Here is a 27,612-nt window from a genome sequence, read left to right as displayed (position 1 = left end):
TCCCCCAACACACACACACACACACAGACCATTCCCCTGAATGTGACTCTTCGAGAGCGCCTCTGCGCAGGCGCCAACTTAACTCCCGCCCGTCTCCTTCATCCCCCCACCAATGCGCGTGCACACAAAGACACCTCCCTCCTTATTAGTCTCAATGAGACTCTTCCACCTCCCACACTGAAGGCGCGTCTGCGCACTCGCCAACTCATCACATCCCCGCCTCCAGCTTTCATACACCAATGCGCTTGCGCACAAGGGCACGGACGCGCGTGCGTCTGAATGAATGTGACCGTTCTAAAACGGCGCCGCCCAACATTTTTCTCTTTTATAATAATGAAGGAAGGGAAAGGACAGGACAGGAAGGGCGGGGTTGGGTTGGGGATAGGTTCGGTGACACTATCGTTTTCTTCACACACCCCCTTGGAAGCTTACGTCATAACGCCTTAATAGGTTTCGAACCGTTTGATTGGCACAGGTGCCCAGCCACTCAAGTGGCGCGGGCCGAAGGCCGTGAGAGCCAACCAGGAGAAAGAGAATTCTGACAGCGGACCAATCATTGCACGGAGAGCGGGGGAGAGGCGGGGCTAGGGCCCCTTGGGCTGCTGGCTGCAGGGGGAGTGAGATCTCTGCTGCAGCTGGGAAGCAGGTAGGCGACCTGTTCTGTGGCCGCGGTCGCCTCTGTGAAGGTCATGGCGACTGAGGGGAATGACACTGGGAAGTGTGGCCAGCATTAGGGCTGTCTGGGGTTCCAGGAGGAGGGCTTCTTAAAGGTTAATATAAACTGTGCCCTTTAAGAGATTTTGGACTTCAGCTCCCAGAAGCCTCAGCCATGTTGGCCAACAGTCTGGGATTCTGGGAGCAGAAGTCCAAAATCCCTTAAAGAGTACGGTTTGGGGACCACTGGGTTAATACATTGGGACCATTGGCTAAATTTAATATATTGGGACCCATTGGTTTAAGGCTAATATATTGGGACCCATTGGCTTAAGGCTAATGTATTGGGACCCATTGGCTTAAGGCTAACGTATTGGGACCCAATGGCTTAAGGCTAACGTATTGGGACCCATTGGCTTAAGGCTAACGTATTGGGACCCATTGGCTTAAGGCTAATGTATTGGGACCCAATGGCTTAAGGCTAACGTATTGGGACCCATTGGCTTAAGTTTAATATATTGGGACCCATTGGCTTAAGTTTAATATATTGGGACCTATTGGCTTAAGGCTAATGTATTGGGACCCATTGGTTTAAGTTTAATATATTGGGACCCATTGGCTTAAGGCTAACGTATTGGGACCCATTGGCTTAAGGCTAATGTATTGGGACCCATTGGTTTAAGTTTAATATATTGGGACCCATTGGCTTAAGGCTAACGTATTGGGACCCATTGGCTTAAGGCTAATGTATTGGGACCCAATGGCTTAAGGCTAACGTATTGGGACCCATTGGCTTAAGTTTAATATATTGGGACCCATTGGCTTAAGTTTAATATATTGGGACCTATTGGCTTAAGGCTAATGTATTGGGACCCATTGGTTTAAGTTTAATATATTGGGACCCATTGGCTTAAGGCTAACGTATTGGGACCCATTGGCTTAAGGCTAATGTATTGGGACCCATTGGTTTAAGTTTAATATATTGGGACCCATTGGCTTAAGGCTAACGTATTGGGACCCATTGGTTTAAGGCTAACGTATTGGGACCTATTGGCTTAAGGCTAAAGTATTGGGACCCATTGGCTTAAGTTTAATATATTGGGACCCATTGGCTTAAGGCTAACGTATTGGGACCTATTGGCTTAAGGCTAAAGTATTGGGACCCATTGGCTTAAGTTTAATATATTGGGACCCATTGGCTTAAGGCTAACGTATTGGGACCCATTGGCTTAAGTTTAATATATTGGGACCCATTGGCTTAAGGCTAATGTATTGGGACCCATTGGCTTAAGTTTAATATATTGGGACCCATTGGCTTAAGGCTAACGTATTGGGACCCATTGGTTTAAGTTTAATATATTGGGACCCATTGGCTTAAGGCTAACGTATTGGGGCCCAGTGGCTTAAGGCTAATGTATTGGGACCCATTGGTTTAAGCTTAATATATTGGGACCCATTGGCTTAAGGCTAACGTATTGGGGCCCATTGGCTTTAGGCTAATGTATTGGGACCCATTGGTTTAAGTTTAATATATTGGGACCCATTGGCTTAAGGCTAACGTATTGGGGCCCATTGGCTTAAGGCTAATCTATTGGGACCCATTGGTTTAAGCTTAATATATTGGGACCCATTGGCTTAAGGCTAACGTATTGGGACCCATTGGTTTAAGGCTAACGTATTGGGACCCATTGGTTTAAGGCTATTGTATTGGGACCCATTGGCTTAAGTTTAATATATTGGGACCCATTGGCTTAAGGCTAATGTATTGGGACCCATTGGTTTAAGTTTAATATATTGGGACCCATTGGCTTAAGGCTAATGTATTGGGACCCATTGGCTTAAGGCTAATGTATTGGGACCCATTGGTTTAAGTTTAATATATTGGGACCCATTGGCTTAAGGCTAATGTATTGGGACCCATTGGCTTAAGGCTAATGTATTGGGACCCATTGGCTTAAGTTTAATATATTGGGACCCATTGGCTTAAGGCTAACGTATTGGGACCTATTGGCTTAAGGCTAAAGTATTGGGACCCATTGGCTTAAGTTTAATATATTGGGACCCATTGGCTTAAGGCTAACGTATTGGGACCCATTGGCTTAAGTTTAATATATTGGGACCCATTGGCTTAAGGCTAATGTATTGGGACCCATTGGCTTAAGTTTAATATATTGGGACCCATTGGCTTAAGGCTAACGTATTGGGACCCATTGGTTTAAGTTTAATATATTGGGACCCATTGGCTTAAGGCTAACGTATTGGGGCCCAGTGGCTTAAGGCTAATGTATTGGGACCCATTGGTTTAAGCTTAATATATTGGGACCCATTGGCTTAAGGCTAACGTATTGGGGCCCATTGGCTTTAGGCTAATGTATTGGGACCCATTGGTTTAAGTTTAATATACTGGGACCCATTGGCTTAAGGCTAACGTATTGGGGCCCATTGGCTTAAGGCTAATCTATTGGGACCCATTGGTTTAAGCTTAATATATTGGGACCCATTGGCTTAAGGCTAACGTATTGGGACCCATTGGTTTAAGGCTAACGTATTGGGACCCATTGGTTTAAGGCTATTGTATTGGGACCCATTGGCTTAAGTTTAATATATTGGGACCCATTGGTTTAAGTTTAATATATTGGGACCCATTGGCTTAAGGCTAATGTATTGGGACCCATTGGCTTAAGGCTAATGTATTGGGACCCATTGGTTTAAGTTTAATATATTGGGACCCATTGGCTTAAGGCTAATGTATTGGGACCCATTGGCTTAAGGCTAATGTATTGGGACCCATTGGCTTAAGGCTAATGTATTGGGACCCATTGGCTTAAGGCTAATGTATTGGGACCCATTGGCTTAAGGCTAATGTATTGGGACCCATTGGCTTAAGGCTAATGTATTGGGACCCATTGGCTTAAGGCTAATGTATTGGGACCCATTGGCTTAAGTTTAATATATTGGGACCCATTGGCTTAAGGCTAATGTATTGGGACCCATTGGCTTAAGTTTAATATATTGGGACCCATTGGCTTAAGGCTAACGTATTGGGACCCATTGGTTTAAGGCTAATGTATTGGGACCCATTGGCTTAAGTTTAATATATTGGGACCCATTGGCTTAAGGCTAATGTATTGGGACCCATTGGCTTAAGGCTAATGTATTGGGACCCATTGGCTTAAGGCTAACGTATTGGGACCCATTGGCTTAAGGCTAACGTATTGGGACCCATTGGTTTAAGGCTAATGTATTGGGACCCATTGGCTTAAGTTTAATATATTGGGACCCATTGGCTTAAGGCTAATGTATTGGGACCCATTGGTTTAAGTTTAATATATTGGGACCCATTGGCTTAAGGCTAACGTATTGGGACCCATTGGCTTAAGTTTAATATATTGGGACCCATTGGCTTAAGGCTAATGTATTGGGACCCATTGGCTTAAGGCTAATGTATTGGGACCCATTGGCTTACGTTTAATATATTGGGACCCATTGGCTTAAGGCTAATGTATTGGGACCCATTGGCTTAAGGCTAATGTATTGGGACCCATTGGCTTAAGTTTAATATATTGGGACCCATTGGCTTAAGGCTAACGTATTGGGACCCATTGGTTTAAGGCTAATGTATTGGGACCCATTGGCGTAAGTTTAATATATTGGGACCCATTGGCTTAAGGCTAATGTATTGGGACCCATTGGCTTAAGTTTAATATATTGGGACCCATTGGCTTAAGGCTAATGTATTGGGACCCATTGGTTTAAGTTTAATATATTGGGACCCATTGGCTTAAGGCTAACGTATTGGGACCCATTGGCTTAAGTTTAATATATTGGGACCCATTGGCTTAAGGCTAATGTATTGGGACCCATTGGCTTAAGGCTAATGTATTGGGACCCATTGGCTTAAGGCTAACGTATTGGGACCCATTGGCTTAAGTTTAATATATTGGGACCCATTGGCTTAAGGCTAACGTATTGGGACCCATTGGCTTAAGTTTAATATATTGGGACCCATTGGCTTAAGGCTAATGTATTGGGACCCATTGGCTTAAGGCTAACGTATTGGGGCCCATTGGCTTAAGGCTAACGTATTGGGGCCCATTGGCTTAAGGCTAACGTATTGGGACCCATTGGTTTAAGTTTAATATATTGGGACCCATTGGCTTAAGGCTAACATATTGGGACCTATTGGCTTAAGGCTAATGTATTGGGACCCATTGGTTTAAGTTTAATATATTGGGACCCATTGGCTTAAGGCTAACGTATTGGGACCCATTGGCTTAAGGCTAATGTATTGGGACCCATTGGTTTAAGTTTAATATATTGGGACCCATTGGCTTAAGGCTAACGTATTGGGACCCATTGGCTTAAGTTTAATATACAGTATTGGGACCCATTGGCTTAAGGCTAACGTATTGGGACCCATTGGTTTAAGGCTAACGTATTGGGACCTATTGGCTTAAGGCTAAAGTATTGGGACCCATTGGCTTAAGTTTAATATATTGGGACCCATTGGCTTAAGGCTAACGTATTGGGACCCATTAGCTTAAGGCTAATGTATTGAGACCCAATGGCTTAAGGCTAACGTATTGGGACCCATTGGCTTAAGGCTAACGTATTGGGACCCATTGGCTTAAGGCTAACGTATTGGGACCCACTGACTTAAGGCTAACGTATTGGGACCCATTAACTTAAGGCTAATGTATTGGGACCCATTAGCTTAATGTTAATATTTTGGGACCCATCGGCACAAGGGTAATATATTGGGACCCATTGGCTTTGATAATTGAAGATGTGAGTCATAGGCCTGCATTAGTCATAGGCCTGTATTATAAAGCCCTATATGGCTTGGGCCCGAGTTACTTGATGGAACGCCTCTCCCCATATAGTCCGCCCCGCACTCTCAGAACATCAGGAAAAAAATTATTAGTACACCCTAAGGTGAGACTAACAGCAACTCACCAGAGAGCATTTTCATCAGCAGCACCAATGTACTGGAATAAACATCCAGAAGAGCTTCGTACGACCCCCACATTGGACGCCTTCAAAAAAGCTTTAAAGACCCACCTCTTCCAATTAGCATTTCCTTCGGACTCCTCATAGAGATTGTCTCCCCTGATACAAATGGTTAACTACAATTGATAGATTCCTTGCTTGTCTTATTGCTTGTTTTATTGATGTTCGATTTTTATTGGTTTTTGTTGATTGATACATTGAGAGGTTGTTTTTATGATGTGAAAGTTTTAAATGATTTTGTGAACCGCTTTGATCGCCTCAGAAGAGCGGTATATAAATATTATTATTATTATTATTATTATTAACCTTTATTTATAAAGCGCTGTAAATTTACACAGCGCTGTACATACAATCTTTTAGTTAGACAGTTCCCTGCCCTCAGGCTTACAATCTAAGAAGACACGACTCAAAAGGAGAAGGGAGTGGTGGTGGGGAATGGGATCAGGTCCAGCAGTTCTCCACCTCCGAGGCCTGGACCAAGGCAGATGGACTGGAGGAAGTGCTTGGCTTCTTAATTAATGGTTAAAAGGAGGCTTTCTGGGTCAGAGAGGGGCTAGCCTCTGGAAATGCTTCTCTAAACAATATAGTCTTTAACTCAGTTTTGAAACTTTGTAGAGAAGTGATGAGGTGTGCATATAGGGGAAGAAGGTTCCAGGAGTAAGGGGCAGCAAGCGAGAAGGGACGAATTCGGGAGGGGGCAGTGGTAGTCCTACACTATGACAGGAGACCTTGACTACAAGAGCGGAGGGTGCGAGTAGGAATGTAAGGAGAAAGAAGGTCAGATAAGTAAGGAGGGGCCAATCCATGGAGGGCTTTGAAAGTCAATAATAAAAGCTTGTACCGGATGCGGAAGGGGAAGGGGAGCCAATGAAGGGACGATAAAAGAGGTGAAACATGGTCAAAGCAGTGAGCGGATGTGACAATACGGGCAGCTGAATACTGGAAAGAGATTAAAGGATGGAGGTGTGAAAGAGGAAGCCCTGTCAGAAGGAGGTTACAATAATCTAGTCGTGAAACCACTAGGGCATGGACCAGAGTCTTGGCAGTAGAGGCTGAGAGGAATGGACGGATCTTGGCAATGTTGTGGAGAAAGAATCTACAGGCCTTGGCAGTGGCCTGGATCTGGGGAATAAATGACAGAGAAGAGTCAAAAATGAAGCCAAGACTGCGGGCTTGATGAACCGGTTGAATAGAAGTGTCGTCAACAGAAACAGAAAAGGAATAGTGAAGGGTGGGTTTAGGTGGAAAGACAAGAAGCTCAGTCTTAGACATGTTGAGCTTCAAGCGCCAAAGCCGCATCCACTGAGAGATGGCAGTCAGACAAGAAGAAACTTGCTGTTCAAGCCCCGTCGAAAGGTGGAGAGATACAGCTGAGTGTCGTCAGCGTACAGATGATAGGAGAAACCAAAAGAACTGATGAGTTTACCTAGGGACAGTGTGTATAGAGAGAACAGAAGGGGACCCAAGACAGAGCCCTGGGGAACTCCAACAGATAGGGGAACAGAGGATGAAGTCTGACCACCCGTGACCACTGCAAAAGATCTGTCTGACAAGTAAGATTTAAACCAGTCGAGAGCAGAGTCGGAGAACCCAAGGTCAGAAAGTAAATCAACCAGGAGACAGTGATCAACAGTGTCAAAGGCCACAGACAAATCAAGAAGAATGAGAATAGAGTAGAGGCCGTATGCCTTGGCCCGCAAGAGATTGTTGGAGATCTTGTTGAGGGCTGTCTCTGTAGAGTGCCGTGGGCGGAAGCCAGATTGGAAAGGGTCCATGATGGAGTTGGCTTCAAGAAACTTAATACAGCGAGAATAAACGACCCGTTCTAGGACCTTAGAAAGAAAAGGAAGAAGAGAAATTGGACGATAGCTAGACAAAGAAGAGGGGTTGAGAGAGGGTTTCTTCAGAATTGGGGAAACGAGAGCATGTTTGAAGTCAGAAGGGAAGGAACCCATAGAGAGAGAGAGATTAAAGATATAGAGGAGCGAGGGCAGGAGAGAAGGGGCTATAGAGATTAGGAGACGTTAGGGAATAGGATCAAGAGAGCAAGTATTAGGTTTGGAAGAATTTAGCAGCGTAGAGAGTTCATCCAGAGAAACAGGGGGAAACCCAGAGAGTTTATTAGTAGAAGGTACCAGGAGGTTAGTGGTAGGGGGCAAGTTGGGAGGAACTATTTCAGATCGAATAGTAGTGACTTTAGTGATGAAGTAGTTGGAGAAGTCAGTGGGGGAAAATGATGAGAAGATGGGAGAAAGGAAGGTTTTAGTAGTGTGTTGAAGCAGGAGAACAAACGCTGCGGACGCCTCTCATTAGCGCAGATCAGCGATTTAAAATAGTTCTGTTTTGCCATAGACAGAGCGCGTGAAAAAGAAAGAAGGATGAATTTATAATGAATGAAATCGGCCGGTTCTCTAGACTTTTTCCAAAGACGTTCGGCTGCTCGAGAGCAGGACCAGAGGAACGTGATAGTGGGAGTGAGCCAGGGCTGAGGCCTAGTCATAGGAGAAGACATGCGTACAGATACAGGAGCAAAGCTGTTGAGAGTTGAAGAAAGAGTGGAATTAAATAAAGACATTGCTGAATCAGCAGAGTCTCCAAGCATATTTATTATTATTATTATTATTATTATTATTATTTCTGTTTTGTTTCCAGTTCAGATGGTATTTTTGATGATATTATTATTGTTATTGCTTGTTACCTGCTTCTCCCCATGGATCAAGGCAGGGAACAACAGCAATTAACAGACAAACAACATCAGGTGAAAGAGATGAGTTAAAATACACATAAGTTTAAAAGGACGAATAGGATGTATACATGTTAAAACAATCCACATTTAAAATTTGTCATTTAAAATTCACAATTATCATCTCGGTAAGCCTGCCAGAAGAGACTGGTCTTCAATGCTCTTTTACATTCTGACAGCATATTCAGCTGTCAAATCTCTTCCAATAGGTCATTCACCAGTCTAGGGGAGGCTGAAGAAAAAGTCCTTTGGTTGACAGTTGCCAACCTATTCCTCTCTGATTTGACTAAATGTCCACCAGAGGACCTGAGTGTATGGAGAGGATTTTATGGGAGGCACCAGTCCTGTAGGTAGCCTGTACCCATATAGGGCTTTAAAGATAATAACCAACACTTTGTACCTTGCCCAGAAACTAATTGGTAGTCAATGGTGTAAATTTAATAGGTGATTGGCTATCAATGGGCAGCAGAAAAATTATCACTTTGCCTAATACTTTCCTTTTTTTCTTGGTTAATTGGCTTTCTCTGCTATAGATTGAAATCAGGTATGTGGAGGGTTGAACATGAAATGATTAGCAAGATTGATGTGTAGCCAGTCCTCTTTGTGCATTCATGAAAATTGTTTCTACTGAGCCTCTGGAGGCATTCGCCACAAATTAGGTATATATAAAAATGAAACTTGACATAGTTCAGTAACTATCCCTTCTGGAACAATCATCCATCATGCCAATATCTTTGTAGATGAGATGTGTGAGGTTTCTGCCTTTCTCTTTGTTATGGAATGTAATATGTTCAACTAGGTGATCCTTAAAGAAAGCTGCCTTTTTCCTCAAAGGATGGTCTTGGGTGGGAGTGCTGTGGCTCTCCAAATGTTATTTTAATGCAATTCCCAACAGTTTTGATGGCATAGTCAGTTGTGGAGGATACTGGAAGGTGCAGTTCTGCAACATCTGGAGGGCCTCCCAGTTCCCACTCCTGGTCTGTACACTGATCTAGGAAGAAAGGATTCAAACATTTAGTAGAAGGTAGATAGAGTGACTACATATTAGGATGCAGAAGGGTATCATGAACTCTAGAATTTGCCTTTGTTCCCTGAGCAGGTTGTGTGATGCAAGATGAGCCGTTTCCTGAATGTACTCCGTAGCTGGCTAGTTATGGTGTCCATCATTGCCATGGGGAACACAGTGCAAAGCTTCAGAGATCACAGCTTTCTCTCTGAGAAGCTGTACACAGGCAAGCCAAACCTCGGTAAGATATACAGGATGACTTTTCTTTTCTTTTTTTACACATGAGAAGCACTGGAACATTAGCACTGAGTTCTCTGTTTTGCTTGAGGTCTGGAAATGTTAATTCATATCTCAAAAGATTTTTTTCATTTCCTGTTTTTTTAATTGTCAGTCATTTGTTACTTGAAATAGCTGAATCCAGCCAGAAGTCTGTTTCCTTTAAGTGTGAGAGTTTAAAAGTCACTACAGATATTACTACAATTTTCAGAGATCTAGAATTGTTCGTATATAAAACAAACTTGTGGTGGCACATTTCTTGGACTCTTCAGATTACTGTGCTGAAGCAAATTAATGTTAAATGTGCCACAAGATTCCTTCCTTCCTATGATACACGTTATATAGATTTTGCTGAAACATGAACTGTATCCAATTGTTAATCCTAGCAAAAGTAGACCTAGTAGAATCATAGAATCATAGAGTTGGAAGAGACCACCAGGGCCATCCAGTCCAACCCCCTGCCATGCAGGAAATCCAAATCAAAGCATCCCCGACAGATGGCCATCCAGCCTCTGTTTAAAGACCTCCAAGGAAGGAGACTCTATCACCCTCCGAGGGAGTGCATTCCACTCTCAAACAGCCCTTACTGTCAGGAAGTTCCTCCTAATGTTGAGGTGGAATCTCTTTTCCTGTAGCTTGCATCCATTGTTCCAGGTTCTGTTCTCTGGAGCAGAAGAAAACAAGCTTGTTCCCTCCTCAATATGACATCCCTTCAAATATTTAAATAGCGCTATCATATCACCTCTTAACCTTCTTTTCTCCAGGCTAAACATCCCCAGCTCCCTAAGTCGTTCCTCATAGGACATGGTTTCCAGACCCTTCACCATTTTTGTCGCCCTCCTTTGGACACGCTCCAGTTTCTCAATGTCCTTTCTGAATTGTGGCGCCCAGAACTGGACACAGTATTCCAGGTGGGGCCTGACCAAAGCAGAATACAGTGGCACTATTACTTCTCTTGATCTAGACACTATACTTTTATTGATGCAACCTAAAATTGCATTGGCCTTTTTAGCTGCCGCATCACACTGTTGACTCATGTTCAACTTGTGGTCTACTTGGACTCCTAGATCCCTTTCACACGTAGTTTCATTCAGCCAGGTGTCCCCCATCCTATACTTGTGCATTTTATTTTTCCGTCCTAAGTGCAATACCTTACATTTCTCCATGTTGAATTGATAGGAATTATTAAATCAACACTTATGTGATATCATTCATTCAATAAATCTACTTTAGTTGGGACTAACAATTGAATTCAGACCCATGTCTACCTATGGCACAGCTTGCTAATGTAAAAGATGGAGCCATATTTTTATTTGAGTATTTGTAGATAAGATGAAGAACCGGGCCCATTGGAGCTGCCCAAAATACGTATGTATATATGAGGGGGGAAATGCATGTGTACACCTCACATCTGTATTGTGTTGTACATCCCCAAGGAAGATAGGAAGCTATTTTATACTGAGTAAACTTATCAGTCCCTCTGGTTATATTGTTTCTGTTACTGATAGTGGCTCAGATGTACTGGCTTAATGTATGTTGTGGAAGTGTTATGTCTGCTTTAATCAGATATTGCCTCCAAAACATGTGGTTAATTTGTCATTATGTGATTCTCTTTATTGTTTGGATTCCAGAGGACACTACCTGAAGGGATATCAGGTTTTAGAAAGCTGGGTTATAAAGCTGATAGAGTTATAGAGAGGAGCTTTCACCCATGGGAAAGAGAATCCTCAGCTCTATTATTTCTGTGGAAAAACCTATTTCCCTTCCCTTCTTTATATCATAAGCTCACTTGCCTTTTGATTAATTAAGTCTGTGTACTGCTTCATACACTTGGGAGGTGGGTATACAGTACTAGCCAATCTTCTCCCTGTAATGAATGTACAGTAGGCCCTTCTTATCTGAGGGGGTTCCATTCTGGAACCTCCACCCCCTGGAGAAAGCAAAAACCAAGGGACCTCAAGTCCCGTGGTTTTCAATGGCAATGCATGTGCAGCCACTGTCCCATGGCTGCAGGCACATGCGGCCATTAAAGTCAATGGGGCTTGCCATCCACAGATGCTCAAATCCATGGATGACAAACCTGTGGTTGGGGCTTGTGCCATGTATATGAGTTATCTTCAGTACCCCTGTTCATAACAATAAACCCTATGCATTTCGGTCTTTTAAAGAACTATTATGTGTGAACTGCCCTCCCCTGTTAGAGTCATCTATTTCCTAATAATGCCTAAAGGGCATTATACAAAAAAAGAAATCTTTGTGTGTGCACACCACATTTCTGTGGATGTTTTCCTGCTTAGTCTCACTTCTCTTTGTTCATGTACCCATGTGAGTATACATGAAGGGCATGTGTATTTGAAAGTCCAACAACAAATTTCCTAGCCATACATGGAGAGGCCAGGAACTGAACCTGGGATCTTTTGTATGCAAAGCAAATACTCTGCCATTGGGCTATAGCTTTTTCCCTTTGACCTCTTGTGTTTCTGTAGTTCTAAGTAAGGCATTAGCCAGGGTTTGCCCATTTTTTTCCCCAAAAGGCCAAGCTATAACAGATCATCCCCATGCAAATTTACCATGGCACTAGGCAGAAGATAATGTCATTCTTATATTCCTTTGTGAATCATATCTAGGACTGGAGCCAACCAAGGCACTTTTGTGTAGCATCTTTCTTTAGAGCACATGAACATTTTCCAAGTGTTCGGAAATGGACAGTCAGTTGTGTTTTCACCGTCTTAGAAATCTAGTATCAATCACTGTGGATGAGCTCTGTTAAGTAATACGAATTTAGCAACTCCTGCCACATCAGGCGCTTAGTCTTAGGATATTACAAGACATTCTGGCTTATTTGGAGAGACTGTGTAGCTGTCAGTAACCCAGATAATTTCATCCTAGCACAAGCTCCCACTGCAAAGAATTACAGATTGAGTCTCCCTTATCCAGAATGCTTCAGACCAGAAGTATTTGGGATTTTGATTTATTTATTTTTTTTTGGGGGGGGGGGGGGGATATTAGGCATAATGAGATATCTTGGAAATGGGACCGAAGTCTAAACATGAAGTGTATTTATGTTTCATATATGCCTTATACAAAGTTATGAAAAAAATATGTATAAAATTATCAGGCCTGATAATTTTATACATATTTTTTCATAACTTTGTGCAGAAAACAAAGTTTGTTTGTACTGAACCATCAGAAAACATCACTATCTCAGCCACCCATGAAAAAAGTTTTGGGTTTTGGAATATTTCAGATTTTGGAATCTGAAATCTCAACCTGTACTGTGCAATGTACATCATTGAATACTAAAGTTAGGATTGTCCATGCCATCACATTTCCCACTTCTGTGTTTGGTTGTGAAAGCTGGTCATTGAAGAAAACTGACAGGAAGAAAATCAATTCATTTGAAATGTGGTACTTGAGAAGGGTTCTACAGATACTGGGGGCTACTAAAAAGACAAATAAATGGGTCATAGAGCAAATCAAGCATGAGCTCTCCCTAGAAGCCAAGATGACTAAACGGAGACTATCCCACCAAATTACAATCCCAGAATTCCATACTGTGTATTTTAACTGCTGTAAACCGCCCTGATCTTACGGAAGGGCGGTATACAAATAAAATGTTTATTATTATTATTATTATTATTATTATACCATTGAGCCATTGCAATTAAAGCAGTATCACATTACATTATTCCTGCAATAAAGATGCATCCTTTATCTCTTTTTGGTGCCTGCTGAACCAATTTGTCTGGAGTTGGAGGAGATGAGAAAAGGAGGTGTTCTAATTCTGCATTTGTTCTTTCTGCACAGTAAATGGCCTTCAGGCTCGAACCTTTGGCATCTGGACTTTGCTCTCTTCTGTGATCCGCTGCTACTGTGCCATTGATATCCGCAACAAAACGTAGGTTCAGGGATGATAAAGTGGGGGAGGGGGAAATGCTTAACCTCCCCCATTATCATTAATTTACACACTTTTCAGTTCCCTGTAGGGATTCTCAACTAGCTTGATATTTCTCAATGTAACATGTATAGTTGGAGAATAGCTGTTATTTCGTTGCAATACTTCATCTTCACAGAATGAGAACAGGCATGAAGGAGGGACTTACACACCACCAATTTGATACCCTTGAAATGCTGTGCTATAAAGAAGCACTGCTTTCTAATTCCACCAAAATCCTTTATCATGGGGTTTGTAGCCTGCCTTTCCTCAACATAACATTCTCCTCTCAAAAAACCTTGACCCCACTGCTTGCAGTCTCACCACATTTCCATATGCACAGTTTCTTCACAATGTTAAAGAATAAGACTGATGCTCAGGCTCAAACCTCTTTCATGTTTTCTCTGTCAGGAAAATGTTCCAGAGAAGAGAATATCGATGTATAGTATCTATGATTTTAATTATGTACTTTTAAGATGTGGTTTCTACTGTTTTTATTGTCTGTTTTTAACAATTTCTGTACACCGCTTTGATCGTTGGAAAAGCGGTTAATAAATGAACAATTTATTATTATTATTTATTAATTCGTGTTCTTTGAAACCTCAAGCAGGGCCTTGCTTTAATGCTAGCTGGAGGGGTGTTTGGATTTTTTTTTCAGAACTATGAGTTAAATTTTATTTCTAGAAGTTAAATTGCTGAGGGGTACAGAATCAATGGTTTGTGGGCCTGACAAGATGTCTCAGGAAGTGTGTTGTCTCCCTGGGGCAAAGATCCATGATGTGACAGTGAGGCTGACAAAACTTGTCAAGCCTACTGACTGTTACCCTTTTCTTTTGGTTTGTGTGAAAACCAATGATACTGCAAGGCACAGCCTTCAAGATATCAGAAGGGATTATGAGGCTCTGGGTAGGAAGCTGAAAGAGCTGGATGCACAGGCTGTCATTTCATCTCTTCTCCCAGTTGAAGGGCATGATCCAAGAAGGGAGAGGAAAATAGCAGATGTAAACAACTGGCTCCGCAAATGGTGCTGCCAAGAACAATTTGAATGCTTGGATCATGGGCTGCAGTTCCATGAGGGGGACTTCTGGCAAGAGATGGTTTGCACCTTACGCCAGTTGGCAGAAACATTTTTGCCAGTAGACTCAAAAATTTGATCAGCAGGGCTTTAAAATGAGTTTCAAGGGGGAGGGAGACAGTATTTTGGAAGGCAGGAGTTCATCAAGGGCTGGAGATAACAGTCAAACTGTTATAGAGGGAACAAGGCAAATAGTGCAAGGACCCAACAGTGAGAAGCAAAAAACCTTACAGAGGCAGCAAGTGGGGAGGACCCATGGTCTTAGATGTCTCTACATTAATGCACAGAGCATGGGAAATAAACAGGATGAACTTGAACGTCTAACACAACAAAGCAAATATGATATAATAGGCATCACTTAAACCTGGTGCAATGAGTCTCATGATTGGAATGTAGTAATAAAGGGGTATAACTTTTTAAAGAGAACTAGACCAAACAAGAAAGGAGGAGGAAGAGCATTATATGTCAGGGATGTTTACACCTGTGAAAACATCCAGGACTTATATTCTGGAAGCCAGGTGGAGAGGATCTGGATAAAAATGAAAGGAGTGGGAAACAACAGGGGAGTTATTGTGAGAGTCTACTACAGACCTCCAAGTCAGTCTGAAGAATTGGATGATGCCTTTCTAGAATAGTTGACTACACACTCAGAAAGGAGAGATGTAATAGTGATGGGTGCCTTCAGCTATCCTGATATTTGCTGGAAGTCAAACTCTAGCAAATTCTTCACTTGTCAGGAAGATAATTTAATGGTCCAAAAGGTGGAAGAAGCAACAAGAGGGTCAGCTATTTTAGATCTGATCCTAACCAACAGGGATCACCTGGTTAATGGGGTGCAAGTGGCAGGATCCTTAGATGGGAATGATCATGTCATCCTGGAATTTGTTATGCAGTGCAAAGAAAAAGCCAGGCATAGTCAGACATGCATTCTATACTTTCCAGATTAGAACACCCTTGCTGATCTGCCTCCCCCGATTCCCCTTTCATCTTCCTTTTCTTATCTTTAATGAACCCTACCCGGCCTCTGCTTGAAATTTTTATCTCATTTTAGTGTAATGTATATTAATGTTTTAACTTTTTTTCAGTTTAATCTCATTTTAGGACTTATGTTTTTATGTGAGGGGGGAGGGTGGGGGATTTTGGAATGTTTAATCTATCTCTTTTAATTGTACAGTGCACCTGCATCATTTGCGTGTGCACTTTACGCAGCTTTCAGCATAGGCTGAAAGCCGCACAGGGAGAAGGGGTGGGAACAATGGTGTGTGTGCCCATGGCGCAGGCATGCCACTACGCCGCTGTGTGCACGAGCCCCATTCATTTAAATGGGGCTCGAGCATAGGCCATATATGCTTTATGTAGGGGAGTCCAGAACGGATACCCCCGCGTAAAGTAAGGGCACATTGTATCATATTTTACTGCTGTAATCCTCTTGGATTCCCTGAGATTAAGCGGAATATAAATTATTATTATTATTATTATTATTATTATTATTATTATTATTATTTAGGAAAGCTGATTTCAGTAAAACTAGGAAAATACTGGGGGGTTACCCCATAGACAGGGATACGGAAAAAGAAGGGAGTTCAGGATGGATGGGAGTTTCTCAAAAGGGAGATACCGAAGGCACAATTTCAAAGAGTTCCAGTCAGGAGTCAAAATGGGACATATCTCAAGAGACCAGGATAGATGACTGAAGAACTTTCATTGGAGCTAAGTTTTAAACAGGACATGTATACAAAATGGAAAAGGGGGGAAATCAACAAAGAAGAATTCAAACAAATAGCTAGCAAGTGTAGGGGTAAAGTCAGAAAAGCTAAAGTGCAAAATGAGCTCAGGCTTGCTAGAGAGTTTAAGAACAATAAAAAGGGCTTTTAGGGGGTATGTTCACAGCAAAAAGAAGAAGCAGGAAATAGTAGGGCAACTACATGGAGAAGATGGCAAAATGCTAACAGGGGACAGAGAAAAGGCAGAATTACTCAACACCTTCTTTGCCTTAGTCGTTTCAGAAAAAGAAAAGTGTGTTCAACCTGAGGAAAATGGAGGAGAAGACACAATAGGAGAAATAAGGCATAGAATAAGTAAAGAGGTAGTAAAGTCTCCAGGACCAGATGAGTTACATCCAAGGGCATTAAATAAAACAGCTGGAAAATGAAATCTCAGAGCCATTGGCAATAATCTTTGAGAACTCCTGGACAACAGAAGTCCCAGCAGACTGGAGGAGGACAAACATTGTCCCCATCTCCAAAAAGGGAAAAAAGAGGATCCCAACAATTATTGTCCAGTTAGTCTGACATCAATATCAGGAAAGATTTTAGAGCAGATCATTAAACAGAGAGTCTCTGAACATTTCATAGAATCATAGAATCGTAGAGTTGGAAGAGACCACAAGGGCCATCCAGTCCAACCCCCTGCCATGCAGGAAATCCATATCAAAGCATCCCCGACAGATGGCCATCCAGCCTCTGCTTAAAGACCTCCAAAGAAGGAGACTCCACTACACTCCGAGGAAGTTTGTTCCACTGTAGAACAGCCCTTACTGTCAGGAAGTTCCTCCTAATGTTTAGAAGGGAATGCCATAATCACAAAAAGTCAACATGGGTTTCAGAGAAACAAGTCATGCCAGACAAATCTTATCTCTTTTTTTGATAAAATTATCAGCTTGGTAAATGAAGGGAATGCTGTGGATATAGTATATCTTGATTTCAGTAAGGCCTTTGACAAAGTTCCCCATGACATTCTTGCAAACAAGCTAGTAAAATGGACTGGATGGCACTTGTGGTCTCTTCCAACTATGATTCTATGAAATTCTGGTCACATTCTGCTGGGGGGAAATGAAAAGTAATTTGTAGCAAGGTGGGTATGTCCTGTGGCAAATCCCAAAGTGTGGAGGGGTCAAGAACTGGCCTCCAGACAGCCCAAAGTTGCTCATTCCAATCTAGATTTTCCCAACCTAGAACATGGATTTAAAAGCCAGTGGAGTGCAAGACACTGCCATCATAAGGTTTGTTTGCATTTTCTGTATTCAGAAATATTTTTGAAACAATATATTAAAAATACAAATTTAAAATGTTATTGGCCTAGAAAAAACGTACAGACTGAATTTATCAAGTTTTAGTTATGCCAGTTCTTGGTATATATATATATACTTGGTATATATATATATATATATATATATATATATATACTTGGTATATATATATATATATATATATATATATATATATATAAAAAGAGAGAGAGAGAGAGTTGTCAAGACTGGCATCATTTACTTAAGTAATAGCTATTTCTTTGTTACTCATAAGTAATTCTTCCCTTGCTGTGGCGAGCACAGAATACAGTGCTGTCCCCATTTCCTGCTGTGCATTTGAAGAGATACAGCCGATTGGAGCTTAGCTGTCTGTTCCAGACCCAGCAGCCAGTTCATCCTCCTTTGGCTCTCTTGCCTCGACAGGAATCATGTGTAGAAGCCACAAATGCTTATTTTTTTTTAATCATTAAAGTTGGCAGCTTCAGCTCTGTAACCCAAAGTGGCAAGGAACTGCATGCTGAGCAGCCATTTGTACTGTCATTCTTCAAAGGTGAGCTATACTTTTAAAGGAAAACCTACACTCAAAAAGATTGTGTTACTGTCTTTTCCTATATAGAGGGAAGGGAAAGAGTAGTCTTGCAGAACCCTTTAGACTAAAAAGTTTATTTCAATATAGGTTTAGTGAGCTACAACCCTGCTTCTTCAAATACAACTGAAGTTCATGAAATAAACTGTTTAGTCCTAAAGGTTACCCTTTTTTCCCCTCTCAACAGTCAGAATAATCTTTCTGCCTTCCTAACACTCTCCAGTACAGTACTAAGTGATCATTAAGCATATATATATATTCTTAGGTCCATCAGGATTGTAAGCCTTTGTTTGCAAAACCTTGACAGGGCTGTTATTAACTGGAGAGCTCTCATTCATAACTAGAAGTTAAAGCCCACTTCATGACAAAGGACAGCAACAAATCCTGCATGTAGGGTGTGTCTGTTCTAAGTGTGTGTTAAGAGAAATAGTTGCATTTACATAATCAGGTATGTTTAAGTGTTTTAAAATAAAATGGAATGATAAATAACTAACAGACAGAGCAATTCTATATGTGTTTAGAGTATATTCTGCAGTATCAATTAGTGCTGACTCTCACAAATGAGTCAATAGGATTGCATCTGTAGAGTGTAGCCCAATGCAAACTTACTCGACAGTAGGGTTTCATCAGACATGTTCCATAATACAGTTAAACATATTGAGAGAGAATGGAGCTTGAGCTGTTATTTAGATTCTTTAGGCATTCTAATTAAAAACAGGATAATGAATAAATGGTATTGGTGTTTTTAAGAGCATAAAGTCAAGTGTCTTCTCAATAGCTTGGATGCTTACTGCCATTATAGCTCTTAAGTTACGTGAAAATAAAAGGCATTGGAAGATACTCTTAACAGTGGAAGAGGGGAATATAAATCTCCTTCCACTGGTTAAAATCTTCACTGGATTGAAAGTTTTCCCACAAAAGGAAGAAGCCCTTCTATTCATAGAAGGTGCACAAGATTAAAGGCAATGGTTCTAAACTGAACAGAGCATTTCCCCCAGAAAGGGGTCATATGAGTTTTTATAGGCCTCGTTCCCACTACCTTTTAAATCGGATCGTGAATTGGTTTGAACCGGTTCAAACAACCCTGGTTCCCACTTAATCAGAATCGCTGAAGCGATTCTGAGAGGAGGGCCATGCACTAGACCCATTTAACCCGCGTCTTTTTGACACTGATTTTTTCTGCTTCTTTTTTGATAAATCAAATCTCGGCAAGTGAGAATCGCATGTGGATCGGAATCAATTTAAATTTCCCCTTCAGCCGGCTGGAACCTTATCATTTTGAACCATTTTCGGTGCGGGTCCAGAATAGATCCCCCACGAAAATGGAGGACCAACTGTAGTAATATATGGACATTCAGACAAAAACTTAAAGTTTAATTTATATAGCTAAACCGTATATGTATATATTGTTTGTAAATAAAAATGCAGCACTGAGATATTTCAGACTCAGCTGAATTGATGTAGAAAGTTTCCAAGAGATATACAGGTAGAAGCCAGTCCAGAAAGTAGCTTCATTACATAAGCAAATATGGAAAGTGCTAGCATGCTTTCTAATTCTTTTTAAGTCACCTCTCTTCAACAAATTTCTCTTTTTGGCAGCCTGTATAACATCACACTTTTGACCTTCTTCATTGCCCTGGGACACTTCCTCTCTGAAGTATTTATTTATGGCACTGCAGCTGCAACTATTGGTGTCCTGGCCCCCCTAATGGTGGCAAGTAAGTAGAGGCTCTTACTCTTTCAAGTTGCCTGATGTTTCTAGCCTTCTCTCAGAATTTGGGAAAGCTACTTTTTTTTTGAATACTAGTTATATAGAAACACTACTGGCTGGGGGTTCTGGAGTTGTAATCCAAAAAAGTTACTTTATCAAATTCTGCCTGCTCTTTCTCAAAGAGCCCTATCAAGTTACACTGTTATAACACTATTATTCCATTTTAATTGCCATGGCAACATTGTATCAAATCCTGGAATTTGCAGTTTAAGGAGGGGCATTTAGAATTCTCAGCCAGAGAGCTCTTGGGTCTCTCTAAACTATAAACTCCAGAATTTCACATAATGTTGTCATGGTAGTTAAGTGAACTAGCATTATAACACTGTAGTGTGATACAGCAGCATTTTTAGCCTGAAAGCAGCCCTATGAGGTTAGGCTGAATAGTAACGGTAACTTGCTTGCAGCTATCCACTAAGCTTCATAACTGAACATGGAGCTGAACCTGGATTTTTCAACAGCAACTAGGATTTCTTACAGCAAGCCAATACTCTTACACTAAGAATCTTACACTCTGTTCCTTCCCTTTTTCCATCTCTTTGTCTCAGGTTTCTCCATTTTGGGTATGCTGATTGGGCTGCAGTATCTAGAAGTAGAAGAAACGTCACAGCTCAAGAAACGGAACTGAAGTTACAGATCCTTTTTTACGCTAAATCCATCACCTACTGGGCATTTTCCAGTGTTAACCACTACATTGCCTCTTCGACCTACTATCCTCACCCTGTAACTTACTAGTAGTGAGAACATTCCTGGGCATATCTGTCAATCATCTTTGCATATCCCATCAATTTTGATTTGAACAGGAAACACTTGATCTCAGACCAGTGGCAGAAGCACAGCTATTTAAGTGGCTCTGCCAAGCTGGATGTTGGTTTCCTGTTAGAAAGCATCTGCAGGTCTTAGGGTAGAAAATGGGTTTTCCATAAATGGTGCCAAATGAAGGTAATATTCCAGGGGTGCCTCTCAACTCCTTCAGGCATCCAGCAGGAAGGAACTGTAGTACTTTTTAAGATCCACTGGAGATTATTGTGAAACGAAAGGGATCAGAGTATGTTTTGCCAGCACACTGTTATTTTTTTCCTTAAACATGGTTTGTACTAAACAAGGGAACAGTAATGCAAAAATGACTTGGCTTTTGTCAGCTAAGGAGAAATGTTTGTTTTCATCTCTTTCATTACTGTTCTTAATACTGGAATGTGCTAAGAAATGTTTAATTCCAAGTTCTAGAGAGACTCAGTGGGTTTTTTTTTTCTTTTAACAGAATTGACTGTGGTTTTCAGTAACTTATTCCACTAACTCCACTAGCTTCTTCTCATTTCATCTTCTTTTCTTAGTAAGGTACCAGGGTTTTTTCTTCAATCTCCCTTTAGGATGACAAAATCAAGCATAAATAAAAGAGATCAGCAAGGATTCTTCCCAAATATGTTCAAGAGCTTGATCAAACCTAGGCTAGGGAAAGAAGTCTAGATACCAAAAGAGCTTTTAAAATTACTTTCATTATTGAAAATGTTGGCTTTGAGGTGGTAATGGGGTCCAGGTTGAAAAAGGACTGGAGAAACAAGCAGAAATAGTAGATTGTTCTTGCTCTGATAAAAACAAAAACAAAAAGAGGCAAAGTCACCTTCTAAATGGTTGTATTTTGTCATTATGTAATGACCGCTCCTGCCAGATAAGACACCTGCCTTTTTTTAGCAGAGTACCACACATAAATGGACTAACTTCAGCTAGCACGCTAAGCCAGTGGGATTGAAATGTTCAAAACTTTCCCATATGTTAAAATCTTCAGATGAGGCCCCTCTTGGAGTTTGATCAAGAGGAGAAGTGCATTTTATATCCTTAAAGGAAGAGGGTCTATTCAGTGGTAGTATCCCAGCACTGCAGCTCCCACCCAAAGATGATATAACTAATGCTAGCGCAGCATTCTTTTCAGTGCCAAGTTAAAATGTTTCTATATTTCTAGCCATTTTAAACTAATTACAATGTGTTTAACTCATTGAATAATTTTCTGTTTTTGTCAGCTATACTGTAAAGATTTTTTTATTTTTGTTACCATAATAATATGATAGTTTCATTTTTATGCATTCTGGAATTCATTTTGGATAAGGCCCAGTTTACATATATTTTAAAATGAATGTATCTCTCATGATAAAGAATAATGCAGGGTTGCCCAAACCATACAGGAAAAAACTGGGCAGGTGCCAAAATTGCAATGGCACTTGAGTTTGGTATACTTGGAGGTGTACAGTGGTAACTTAATTGGCTGATAACCCTACATTCTAAGAGTCTGAACATTTTCAGACATGGGTCAGGGTATACATTTTCATGTTGGCACTCCAGAAACATTCAAGCTGCAGTATATACTCAAGTATAAGTGAAGGGCAGTTTCTGGGGCCAAAATTATGGATTTTGATAGAACCCGTGGATAAATCGAGGGTAAAACATAGGGGCATGTAACAAAGGATGTAAAAAGATGAAGCAAAAGAAAATGATGCTAAAGAACTCAGCTGTTTTCCTGCCAAGGCATTCAAAAAGGCTGGTGGTGGTGCCACAGTGGAGAGAGTAGAGAGGGTCGGTTCTTTTTTGTTGTTGCTTCTTCTGGGATGGAGTGAGGGCTTGCCTTTTGCCATTCTACTCAGAGAAGGGGATTGTTACTATTTTGACAGGAATTAAGGTACAGTATTTACATTGACCTGTGGTTAAGTCGATCCAGGTTTTTTGGGTCGATTTTTTGACCAAAATTTCATGACTCATACACGAGTATATATAACAAATACTAAATTGTACCTTGTTATCTAGGTTGTAATAACAACTTGATTTTGAAATGGTTAAGGATTGGACTTACTCACTTTTTAAAGAGATGCATGCTTACAGGTAAAGTGGAGACTTCTAATATATTGGTGATGGTGCCTAATATTTAGTCAAGATGAATTCATGTGCAGTATTAATAGTATGTGAAGATACTGAAATGGGAAATAAACATAAGAAAAAAGCTATTCTAGTTCATTTTTAATCATTTAATATGATTTTGTTAAGCTGTTCAGTTTACAATAAAATAAACATTTCAGTGCATCTAGGGCAGCCAGAAACCTTCAATCATTTACAATATTTGTTAGGGACCAAACACACACACCAGACCCCAAGGTTGGGGGGGAGCTATCTGTAAAAAAATACATGTACATGGCAGGTGTTCAAATCTTTGATTTGGTAACAAAATATGACTCTGGGACATTCGTTATATCCTGTCTGCTAAGATGAGGGTTCAACAAAGTGGCTTCAGAAACCCCATTCAGATGCTGGTTTGCCTGAAACTGATCACAGTTAACGTTAACTACAGTTTAAAGAGTTTCCTCTTAAGCTATCTGACTTTAAGGACCAGCTGGAGTTTTCCACAGTTGCACTAGGTAGCAGGACCTAATTTGTGTCTATTGACTATAATTGATATCTTTCTTTCCTGGAAATTTGTTATTGACCAGCAGCCAGTAACTCATGGATCAGGACCCTTCCATAAAACACCACTTTGAGTAGCACTGGTTTAAAAGACTATACTGACAGGGCCATGGTTAACCAAAAGCAGAGGTGAATATTTCTCCTTCCCACTGCATAAAGGGATTGAACACAACACAAGTCCTGGGGCCTATTCACACTACATTTTAAATTGGTTTGCAAACCGGTTTAAATTGGGGTCATTCACATTTATGCTGGATTTTCCTGACCCGAATTCAGGGGTCATTCACATTTGCACTGGGTTTTCCTGACCCGAATCGGGGTGGTGGTGCAAATCCCCCTTAACCTGTGGTGTTTGTTTGTTTGTTTGTTTTGAGATGGGGATTTCAGAGGTTCTTTTCAAAAGAACCAAGTTTTTTGCAGGAACCGCTAATGAGAACTTACAAGTCAATCCCATTCGGAGTTCTCCTCTTTTCTCCTCCTCCCCCCCCTCGCTACCACTGCTTTTTCTTTTCCCATCTCCTCTTCATCTTACCCTCGCTGCAGCGTCTGTTGTCCCTCCTTTTCCTCTGTCGTCCACACCTGCCCTGGATCTGCCTTTTTCCTCTTGCCTCCTTCTTCCTCTTCCTCCTCCTCATGTCGCCTGCACCTGCCATGGATCTGGCTTCTTCCTCTTGCCCTCTTCCTTCTCTTCCCCTTCCTCATCTGTCTCCTGCACTTGACCTGGGTCTTCCTTCCTCCTCCTCCTGCTCCTCCTCATGTCACCTGCACCTGCCATGGATCTGGCTTCCTCCTCTTGCCCTCTTCCTCCACTTCCTCTTCCTCATCTATCTCCTGCACCTGCCCTGGGTCTTCCTTCCTCTTCCTCCTCCTCATCTGTCGCCCGCACCTGCCCTGGGTCTTCTTTCCTCTTCCTCCTCTTCATTTGCCCCCATCACTGACTGCCAAGATGGAATCTCTCCATGGCATTTTACCACATTCCCCGAGTGTGAATGGGAATTGGGATAAAATGTCATGGAGAGTTTCGATCATGGAAAATCAATGGAAATAATTTGGTTTGCACACCGGGTTGAGTGTGAATGGGCCCCTGGTGGAGGCTAGGTTTTTCATGCCTCACATAAGTAGAGGATGGGCAACATCCAGCTAGTGCTATATCACATGTCTTGTCATCCATCAGCATACATTATTCCGATGGTAACTGCAGTTAAAATCTGAGGAGATACAAGTTGCCCACTTGTGCACTAAACCATGGTTGGAATGATTTCCAAACAGAGTTCATGTACACTAATTAAAATGTGATATTGTGAAGTCAAAGAACTCAGCCAGAAGATGCCACTGCTTCTGTGACATAACTATGCTAATATAGCCTTTTTGCATCCTGTCTTCACTGGATTTTGAAGAGGGAAGAAATGCTTGAAGTCTCTCTCTCTCTAGATATATATACATTGAGATTAAGCAGATGATGAGGATGATGATGATGATTATAGCACATATCCTGGCAGAAAAGGTAAATGTATCTTTGCATCAATTAGATGGACACAAACCTAACATTGGAAAGAGCAATATTCAGAAACATTTCAACCTCTCATAGGACACTGTACAGCACCTTGTGTGTGGCTTATGACCTCTCTTTTTGGAGTTGGCATGGAGGGGTGTCAAACTCCAGGAGAGGCCCCTGTTCTCATTATTTACTGGTGAAGATACAGCTGCCCTGGGCTCCCAGTGAAGGAAAAGGGAGGTGCAATGTATCAGTGAGCACACACTCATTTCTTCCCCACTGTGTGTATGAATGTGTATGTTTATGTGTATATATTTCATTCTCCTGACTTTCCCCCACTCTACTCCCAATTTGTACAGATGCTTGCCAGCTTAAAAATAACAGTTCATGCATTTGATAAAGCTCTTGTCTAGAAAGCTTAGGTCATGATCATTTTTTTTCAAGGAGGCTCACAATTTGCTAGCTTTGCAACAGAATAGCATAGCTGTTTGTGTGCCTTCAGTCTGGACATTGACATATGGCAACCCCATGAACTTCATAAAGTTTTCTTAGGCAATAATTACTTTGAGGTGGTCTGCCATTGCCTTCTAAAGCAAAAACTATAGGACAAGATATTCCTTGGCAGTCTCCCATTCAAGAACAAGACCTGACCCTTCTTAGGTTTCTGCTCTGGGCTACTCACCCACTAACCAGCAGACATATGCAGAACAGTGACTTGCACAAAAACACCAGGTGGACAGTTCCATCTTAGTAAGACTACAGACTACACCTGTAGTGGCATTTCAACTATGAAGGTTCCTGGTACATCCACTGTAAGTTATGATGGTATCATTGCAAATGGCAGTAGGACCTGAAAGAAGACTACTGTGGGTTGCAAATAGCATCAGATCAGAACTCCTTCCATTTATTTCCCTGGTCCTTTGCCCTATGTAAGTTACTAGAAAGAAAATTGGGCAGGAATGGGAAGGGAACCACCATCAGCAGCAACAATGGTGTGTCCGTAACGTCCAAAACCATCTTCATCTGGCTTTTCAGGTGCGTTGCTGCTCTCAAGGGTATAGACCAGTGACTCCCGAAGTGAGTGGTACATCCCCCCAGGGAGTGATGAGCAAAAAAGGGGGTAGCAGGAGGTCTTCAAAGTATTAGTGTGCAAGAAAGACAAGAGGAACCTTAAGGGCCATGATGAGGGTGGGTGTCCCTGAAAACCACTGCACAGTCTTGCTGATCACTTGTGTGGATGGTGTCTCCCACTCTTCACCTCCCCACATGGGCTCGCTCTCTTACCTGCATCTGTTGCTTGTACTGGCAGTTGGGAAATTCTCACAAGCTGTGGATACACAGCATTGCTTCTGTGGCTATGAGTGGCACTATTTTGGGACAGACTGACTGACTGGAGCAAAGAGTTACAGCACATAGTGACGAGGCAGAAATAGTGGCAAAAAGGAACTTTCAAATTTAGGACCCTTCATAAGCTTTGTGAACTTTGCCAGGACTTGCCTAGCAGGTTGCTGCTCCTGCTTTCTTTCATCAGACGGGCCAAGAGAAGAGGTAGCAGAACAAACAATGTTCTTTATGGGTGGGTGAACACTTGAAGCAGTGTGAGGAAGACATGTTTCTGGGGAAGGAGTATCTGGGATCAATTCTTGGAAAGAGTCCTTTGCCTTGGAATAACTCCTGTAGTTAAAATCTCTCCCTTTCTCCATCCATGCCAGTCTCCAGTCCAGAGCATTTGGCCTCTGTAAATCTACATATGCACCATATTGAAATATATATAAGTTTGGGAAGATTGTATTCAGTATTTGTATTTTGTAATCTGTATAGAATGTAATATATATATTGGAAACAATATGTAATATTATAATACACATATTGGTTATGAATGTAAATAACTATGTCAAACTCAAATAAAAATATTTTAAAAAATCTACATATGCACCAGCTGCACCCCTCTCCTCCCCGGCCAAAGGATTGAAAGTCCTTTCTCAATGGGAAGAAGTGTCTCCTTTGCACCTGGTTACCTTGGGAGCAACAACCGAGCAGCTGGCTGAGCAGCAACTGTCTTGGCCACACTGGCTTTGTCACAGGGCCACCACAGGGACAGCTTGCTGCTCAGTTGCTGCTCCCAAGACAACCGAGTGGCAAAGGGAGCAGTGATCAAGATTGGTTGTTTTGAATTTGCAGTAGAACAGTAGACCTAATATCAAGAGATGGGGGGCACTAGGGTTGTTACCAGAGGAAAGGGGGCAGCAGTCCAAAAAAGTTTGGGGACCACTAGTGTAGACAGTCCATCAGATCACTGCCCCTCAACTCACCCAAAACTGCTCTGTTATGTGCTTGCGAATGTAATCTAAATCCCACTGAACAAAATAAAGTTTTAAATTGGGTAAACACATATAAAATTTTCATTATTATTGTTTAATTTTGCACCATCACTCTGTGGTATAAAATTGCTTAAATATACACCAAGGCAGAAGGAGTGAACAACATATTTAGACATGTCAGACTTCAAAGCAAAAAAAGTCCACAAAATGCAGATTTGTTGATAAAAGAGAATTAAGGAGAACAAATTTAAGTAAGCAAAAGACAGTAA

General features: G+C 41.5%; 1 protein-coding gene across 1 annotated transcript; it reads left to right on the top strand.

Moving 5' to 3' along the window:
• Positions 1-461: 461 nt before the first annotated feature.
• On the top strand, positions 462-26,834 carry ERG28 (ergosterol biosynthesis 28 homolog). The gene is made up of 5 exons (XM_089522248.1): positions 462-646; positions 9,507-9,654; positions 13,497-13,587; positions 19,912-20,030; positions 20,629-26,834. The coding sequence occupies exons 2-5, from the start codon at positions 9,522-9,524 to the stop codon at positions 20,706-20,708; spliced, it is 423 nt and encodes a 140-aa protein (XP_089378374.1). The 5' UTR covers positions 462-646; positions 9,507-9,521; the 3' UTR covers positions 20,709-26,834.
• Positions 26,835-27,612: the final 778 nt, after the last annotated feature.

Source organism: Sceloporus occidentalis, unplaced genomic scaffold, assembly GCF_023333645.1.
Source record: "Sceloporus occidentalis isolate IW3139 unplaced genomic scaffold, rSceOcc1.0.p SCAF_4, whole genome shotgun sequence".
In the NCBI taxonomy this organism is placed as follows: domain Eukaryota; kingdom Metazoa; phylum Chordata; class Lepidosauria; order Squamata; family Phrynosomatidae; genus Sceloporus; species Sceloporus occidentalis.
Note: the sequence above shows the minus strand (reverse complement) of the source record. Positions and strands in the feature narration are given on the sequence as shown.

Excerpts from the sequence above, each read along its gene's own strand:
- ERG28 (XM_089522248.1), top strand. The coding sequence starts at position 9,522 with ATGAGCCGTTTCCTGAATGTACTCCGTAGCTGGCTAGTTATGGTGTCC. Across the intron at positions 13,588-19,911 it reads ATTGATATCCGCAACAAAAC|CCTGTATAACATCACACTTT; the intron begins GTAGGTTCAGGG and ends TCTTTTTGGCAG. Across the intron at positions 20,031-20,628 it reads GGCCCCCCTAATGGTGGCAA|GTTTCTCCATTTTGGGTATG; the intron begins GTAAGTAGAGGC and ends TCTTTGTCTCAG.